Genomic DNA, 7,834 nt, shown 5'->3' on the forward strand with positions numbered 1-7,834 from the left:
TGTCATGGATTAAATGACCATGTAGGCGTAGATTTATTTCTGGGTTCTCTATTTTGTTCCATTGATCTATGTGTTTGTTTTTATGCCAGTACCATGCTGTTTTGATTAATATAGCCTTGTAGTATAGTTTGATATCAGGTAGTGTGATACCTCCAGCTTTGTTGTTCTTTTTCAAGATTGCTTTGGCTATTTGCGGTCTTCTGTGGTTCCATATAAATTTTAGGATTATTCTAGTTCTGTGAAAAAGGCCATCGGCATTTTGATAGAGATTGCATTGAATGGGGTATGTTGTTAAAAAAGATTAGATTGCTTTGGGTAGTAATGACACTTTAACAATGTTAATTTCTTCTATCCATGAGCACAGTATAACCTTCCATTTATTTGTATCTTCTATTTCCTTTTTCAGTGTCTTAGTTTTTCAAGTACAGGTCTTTTATCTCCTTGGTTAAATTTATTCCTAGGGATTTTTTTTGGTGCAATTATAAATAGTACTGTTTTCTTAATTTTTCTTTCTGATAATTATTGGTGGATAAAAATGCAACTGATTTCTGAGTATTTTGTATCTTGCTACTTTATGGAATTCATTTATCAGTTCTAATAGTTTTTTGGTGGAATGTTTAGGGTTCTCTCTATAGCGTATCATGTCATCTGCAAATAATGAGTTTTGGTTCTTTCCAACGTGGATGCCTTTTTTTTTTCTTGTCTGATGACAGTACTTCTAATGAAGCTGTGAGGTTGTTTGTTGGGATGTGCAATAAACACTGTCCAGGTATGATCAAGTAATTCCTAACACAGTTACAAGGGTTTAGTGGTTTATTGGGCTTTTCTTTGTTGACAGTGGAACATTTTTGTTTCTTACATGAAAAGGAAATAATTATTTGGCTTTGTTGTGAATGACCCAGAAGATCAAATAAAATTGGAATTTTGGGAATGTCTTTTGCATTGTGAGAGACCTTGTTTGTCATTTTTGGGCTGTGTAAGAAGAATAAGGACAGATTATATGAAGGTTCTATGTCCAGTGTAGCTGTCTATTATACAGTAATGATCACGATGATGATCTTCATGAACCTCCTCAGGGCTGTCCACTTGAACTTTCTGCAGTGATGGAAACCTATATCTGTACTGTCCAATCATAGTAGCCACTGTCCACATGTGGCTTTTGGGCTAAGTATGACTGAGGAGCTAAATTTAAAATTTTATTTCACTTTAATCAACCTAAATTTAAAAAGCTATGTATACCTAAAGGCTATTGTATTGGACAGTACAATATCATTATTAAATAAAAAGTCATCATATATATTATGGAATTAATATTTTGTATTTTATATTTCATTATATTTTAATTATTTAAAATTTAATTCCTATGTGGTATATATAGATTTATGTAATTACAAGTCTGTGTTCAATTACTATTTTGGGTTCACATAATTAGATGGTGACTTTGATTTTGAACAGTGGATAATGGGATATGGTGTTCAAAAAAGATGAGAAATTGGTTAGCAAGATTTTTGAAGAAAAATTTTACAGAAAAGATTTGCATATTACGAATACTTCCTTAAATGTGTAATGTTTTTTTCTTTCTAATTACAGGAGAGCAAAGGCTATGACTTTGAATCTGAAACAGACACAGAGACAATTGCCAAGCTTGTTAAGTACATGTATGACAATCGGGAAAGTCAAGATATCAGTTTTACTACCTTGGTGGAGAGAGTTATCCAACAACTGGTATTAAACCACACTTTTAAAGATAATTATTGCCAACATGAATCACAATGAACTCTTAAAATTAGTTTGAGAAGCAGGAACTATGCTAATTTTTAAGTATTTATGGCTTTTATTCCCTTATATATGTAACTATACAACTTGAATAATTTCGAGAGACTGTTGTTTGACTGATTGACCCCTCCTCACACACACTTCAAATTCTACTTCTTTCACTGTAGCTTAGTGTCATGAGAATTAAAAGCAATATCAAATGAAACAGTTAGTCTAAAAACTGTACATACACACAGAAACCCATACGTCCTGCACACAAACATTGACACAATACACAGAGTCGGAGACTCATCACTTTCTTGCTTTCTGCTCCTCCAGTGTTATTTCCCAGTCAGTAACTTAGCACAACGGTAGCTTCAGTGAAATGCACTCTTCATTTTGGGGAAATGCCTGCATGTCTCTCAGTCAGCATAGTCAACTCTTTATTTTTCCTTATTGGGACTTTTCCTTGGCTCTTTGCCTCTTTGGTTCTCAGCCCAAGAGAAAAGTGGTATTCTTTTTGATCTCGTCCCAATTGCTCTAATTAAAAATATCAAAGATCTACAAAAGTCTAAATGCATAGTGATTTCTACACTCCTTCCTCACTCATAACTCTAGTTTTCCCATTTAAAAGCCCTTTAGTTCTCTCTGAGGGTCCAACCCTCACCTCCCACTTCCACCCTATCTGATGTTGTCTACAGCAAAGAAGAGACAGGAAAATAGAAAAAACAGGCCTGTTCCTTCCCTTTACTCAAGGCAGAGTAGTGAGCTTTCCTAGCCTTTGTATGTGTGACTGAGTTTGTGTTCTATGGTGGTTTCTTCCCTCTCTTACCTTCTGTTTCTCCTTTATTCATTTTTGATTTCTTTAGGTCCTATACCTGGAAGGTTGGGTTGAGGGGGTGGTGTGATGTGCATGTTAATTATTGTGATTGTATTTATCTCCACTATCTAGGTCAAAAAGAGTGTAAGTTAACAGTGCTGTAAAATTACTGGGCCCGAGAATGGGTTTTGGATATTAACTTGGGACCTTTCCGATTTCTGTCCTCCCGTAATGTGTAGTATGGGAGATATGATGTATTTATTGAGAAATGTTAGTAGCATGTACAGAGGTGACTTTTAAAATGGTCTGCTTTGGAGCTATTTCAAGAATAGGCTTGGTTAAAAAGTGGGTTTTGAGTACACCAAAGCTCAGGAGGAAGTGTCTACTTAAAATTTAGACTCGTTTATAAACTAGTGCAAAAGAGCAGCTGTAGAAACAAAAAATTTCTGTGCTAAAGAGCCAGTATGTTTTAGGCATTTCACATTTGATAACTGATTATAATATATATTGCTAATGCATTTTTTTCCCTCCATAGGAAGGTGCTTTTGCACTTGTATTTAAAAGTGTTCATTTTCCTGGCCAAGCAGTTGGCACAAGGTATATATAAATTTAATAATGACTAATGATATATGTATTTTGAAACTTTGGAATTATATATTTATTCTCTGTATACTATAAATGACTCTTCACTGTAAAAGCTTTGTCCTTTCTTAGAGATATTCATGTGAGCATATTTTCATATGTTCTTTATTGTCAGTTGTTTTACCACTCTTCCATTTAACAGAATCCCAAATACATTTTGATATTTATAATTGGCCTTTTGTCTATATTGGGGCATCATTGTTACTTTGTGAATTTGCATATTGAATATTCTCTACTTTTACGCCCAAAACTTAACTTTATCCACATTTTTGGAATTATATATTCTGGACAGAGCCCAAATAATTGCGCCATCACTATTTTGTTAGGATATTTAAGCCTAATCATGAGGAGCCCTAGAACAGTGAGGAGCCCTAAGATTTGGTAGGAGTTACCTGTGAAAGCAGTCTGACTAAGGAGAAGGTGCTAATTGTTCCTATACCGTTCACATATTGAAAGAAAGGTTTCATTTAACATTAAAAAGGAAAAAAATTTTAAGTGTGTTGTTATAGAATAGGAGTTGGCACACCTGTTCTTTAACTGCCCAGATCATATATATTTTAGGTTTGGCCATGTAGCCTCTGTAGCAGCTAGCTACTCAATTTTGCTGGTGTAGCATGAAAGCCACTGTAAAAAAATATGTAAAATAATGGGCATGGTTGTGTTCCAGGAAAAATAGACAGACCTGCCCTGTGGGTCATAGTTTGTTGACTTCTGTTATTGAATATTTTTTACTCTTATTTTTTCATTTGTTTCTTATAGTTTTTGAATATTTTTGAAAAATTCTGTTTATGTCGTTCTTTTGTTACATCTGAAGTTGACCTTGGAGGGGGAATTTAAACTTTATTTGAAGAGTGTTCCATCATCACATTTAAATTTTATATCATTAATGTGTTATTTATAAAAATGCTTTAATTCTGTTTAATTTTGTACTACCAGACGAGGTAGCCCTCTCTTGATTGGTGTACGAAGTGAACATAAACTCTCTACTGATCACATTCCAATACTCTACAGAACAGGTAAAAAGTATTCCTACACTGCACTATAGAGAAAATGTGTAAATTGAATGTAGTAGATATACAGAATTGTTTTCCTTAAATTGAAATAAATGCCTCTTTGGTCAGATCCACTCATATTATAGTTCTGTCTAGACATGAAAAGGATTTGTTTTGTGATTTCTCTGACGAGTAGAATTTTTTTCTGTTGTATGTCCATAGCTAGGACTCAGATTGGATCAAAATTCACACGGTGGGGATCACAGGGAGAAAGAGGTGGGAAATGCACTCTGCATGGATGGGGAGGAATCTTTTCCTCTTTTGTTCATTCTTTACTAATTCTTTGTTCTTGGAGTGAATGAATGTGCTGGGCCTCTAAAAATGTGCTTATTTTATGGGGAAACATATTTTGACATTTTTCTAATTTGCAGAGTATATTTTGTCTGTCTGCTTTTGGCATTTAGGAAACCGCTTTTAGTAATTTGTTTCTTTAAAGTCTCAGATTTGAAAAAATAATCGAAATTGTAAAGTTTTTCTTTTCTTTTTTTTAGTTAAAATCATGTAGGATAACATTATAAATAAGATGCTAAGATTAGGAAAAGAGCATTGTGTGCTAGGCTATTATAGATTAAACTCGGTGATAGTTTGAATAATTCAGCCTAACATAGGTTTGAATGTTTTTTATTTTATGCATGACATTTTCCTTTTAGATTTATATTCAGTATGTTGATTGGCTTTGTTTTAATTTGGAATTATTGTTCTTTTTATATTTATGTTTGAAGTTTATTTTTTTATTGGACTTTCAGCTATACAAACTCTGGATCATTTTATTGCTATAATTAGACACACAAAAAACCGCTAATTTGCTCTTTCCATTTACTTATTACTAAAAGCTTTCTGTGTAAAAGACTGGGAGTAGTAAATTCAGATAATTGGAACCCATGTTATTGCTGTATAATTCTTGGTTCCTTGAAAAAAAGTTTAGCCAAATACTCTAAACCTATTCATTTTTAGATAATGGCTGCTTTCACTGTTTTATCTGTAGCAGAAAGTTACTTCCTTAAATAACCTTCAATTCTGAGATGTTAGAATTTCTTATCTTCCTCATCCCCCTCCCTCCCTTTTCAGAAGAAAAATTAGTCTAACAGGGAGAATACAGATTTTTAGATCCAGAGTTCTTTTAACAATTCTGCTAGTGTATGTATTAGTTATGTTACTTGTACATTGATTTAGGCTGCTTTTAGAAACAATAGAAAGACTTTGGCTAAGGTCTTAGGAAGTTGGAGGAAAAATTTATTATGAGACAGATCTTTTTTGAGATCAGGGTGTGTGTTTTAGTGTCTCTTATTTCTCTAGCTCCTAGTAGATAGATGGTGAGCAGCTCAGCAGAATTTTATTCATTTGTTCATTCATTCGTTCGTTTGTTCGTTCGTACATTCATTCATTCATTCATTCATTACACCTACAGCACCTGGTTAGCAGAATTTAGTTTAAAAAGTATGTCCTATTATTGAAGAGGCTGTGTAAAAGGGAGAAACCTGGACTGGGTTTTAGGCTTTAACTGTTTTCTCCAGCTGACCAAATAAAGTGGGATCATAATAATTGTATTCCACTTAAGTCAAATCAAGTGAGATAATCAATATACGTACGGAAAGACATTTTATAATTGTAGGAGTCATATAGATGTCAAATAGTAATATTCTTTTCATTTAAATTGGCAATGATACCTCACATTCTTCTAAACATTGTAATTATATATACCTTGAAATAACCAATATTTGGAGAAAGAATGTAGTGAAACTCAACCTCATTAGGGCATTTTATAACCAAAGCTGGTAGTACTTATTTTAAAAATGTAGATGCTGGGCTGTCCTTTTACCTATTCTTAAATTCACTTTTTTATATACAATAAAGTTCACCCTTTTTGATATACAATTTTTTGAATTCTGTGAAATGCAAACAGTTGTGTAACCACCACCCCCACAATCAAGATTCAGAAAAATTCCATCCCTTAAAAAGTTTCCTCCAGCTGCCACTTTGTAGTTAACCCTTGTCCCCATTCCCAACCTCTGGCAAACATGGATCTGTTTTATCTTTCTGGAGTGTTAGCTTTTCTAGGGTATTACCTCGTGCTTATTTTTCAAAGTGTGGTATCTTTTCTACAGTTGAATTTGGATGGGAAGAGCTGTTTTGTTTTCATGCCTAAACCACACCGAATAATCATGGATTATGGAGAACTTTGGATGTATGTTTCTAAGAATAATTATTTCCAGGTCTTTATAGATATGCATTTTAGAGGATTGACACAATATAAGGTTTTACAAATATATTTATGGAATTCTCTGCCCATGGTGTCCATAGGTTTTAAGGTCTTGATCTTGGAGAAAGGTGCTTTTTTTTTTTTTTTTGTCTCTATGACGTTTATATGATCTTCAATTAATAGATTTTCCCCTCTTGTATTTGGCTAATTTGTCAAACTTTAGTATGATTTCCAGTGTTGACTTTAGTTGTGATTGAGCAGAAAGGAAAAAAAATCATCAGCAATTTGACGAATTAAGTAGAGATGACAGAATTCTAAAGTGCTAGAATGAAAAGGATATTATAATTGCAAAAGGACCATAATTTGTTTGACTTAAAAAGAATGTTAGAAAACTAAATTTTAAGGAAATAGAGGTTGTGGGTTTATAATATTTTCATTCCTTATTAATAGGTACCACATATGATATACTGTGTATAGAGAGTTACAAGTACCTTTGTTTTGTTTTTAAATTACAATTACTATAGACTACATCTTGATCTGTTATGCTGATTTACTGTTAAAATCTAGAGAAACTTTGTTATGCAATAATAAAAATCACTGTGCCACTAATCTTCATTTTATTTTTCATTGCACAATTTTGATATTTTAAATGTAATTTTTATGATAAGTTTAGGTATTCAAACATATTAATTCCATCAAATTTTGTATAGTTAAATTAAGATTAAGTTATACATACTTTTGATTAAAAAAGAGTGATTCATGAATTATTTGCCTTTCACCTGGAAAAGAAATATATTAAAAATATTAATATTGTAGCCCTGTTATCTGCCACACCCTCTTTGTTAGTTGCCATTTCACTCTACACTTTTTGTCTGTTGTTCTTGTTGGCTAAATGCATGGAAATAAGGTGATCTACCTGGCATTTAAAAATTGCTGAAATTATTTTTGTGTCGCTATGATTTTTCTTGTTGATTTTGTAGAAAATTATCTATATTTATATATTGGATATGGTTTTCTACATGTTTGCCGATTCTGTTAACTCTGTGCTCTAGGCAAAGATAAGAAAGGAAGCTGCAATCTCTCTCGTGTGGACAGCACAACTTGCCTTTTCCCTGTTGAAGAAAAAGCGGTGGAGTATTACTTTGCTTCTGATGCAAGGTGAGCTTCTTTAATTATTCCAAAGAGTAAAACTTCTTATGCTACAGGAAACTAAAATTCATTTTGTATAAATCTAGGCATGTCGTATAGAACTTTGTTAATTAAAGAAGTGAAGGTGACTTTGGAGATGAGTTCTAAGAGTACTTTTTCTCTAAATTCAAAGCATATAGGTCAGTTTACAAAGAACAGATAATAGTCCTTGAGACT

The 7,834-nt window shown here is 32.9% G+C and overlaps 1 protein-coding gene across 1 annotated transcript in view; it reads left to right on the plus strand.

Moving 5' to 3' along the window:
* GFPT1 (glutamine--fructose-6-phosphate transaminase 1) overlaps positions 1–7,834 on the plus strand; it is a 56,786-nt gene that overhangs the window by 21,906 nt on the left and 27,046 nt on the right. Inside the window, exons 6-9 of the mRNA XM_011365619.2 lie at positions 1,591–1,725; positions 3,111–3,172; positions 4,154–4,233; positions 7,522–7,627. Coding sequence (XP_011363921.1) covers positions 1,591–1,725; positions 3,111–3,172; positions 4,154–4,233; positions 7,522–7,627 — 383 coding nt within the window. The remainder of the gene's footprint in view (positions 1–1,590; positions 1,726–3,110; positions 3,173–4,153; positions 4,234–7,521; positions 7,628–7,834) is intronic.

This window comes from Pteropus vampyrus, unplaced genomic scaffold (genome assembly GCF_000151845.1).
Source record: "Pteropus vampyrus isolate Shadow unplaced genomic scaffold, Pvam_2.0 Scaffold113, whole genome shotgun sequence".
Classification (NCBI taxonomy): domain Eukaryota; kingdom Metazoa; phylum Chordata; class Mammalia; order Chiroptera; family Pteropodidae; genus Pteropus; species Pteropus vampyrus.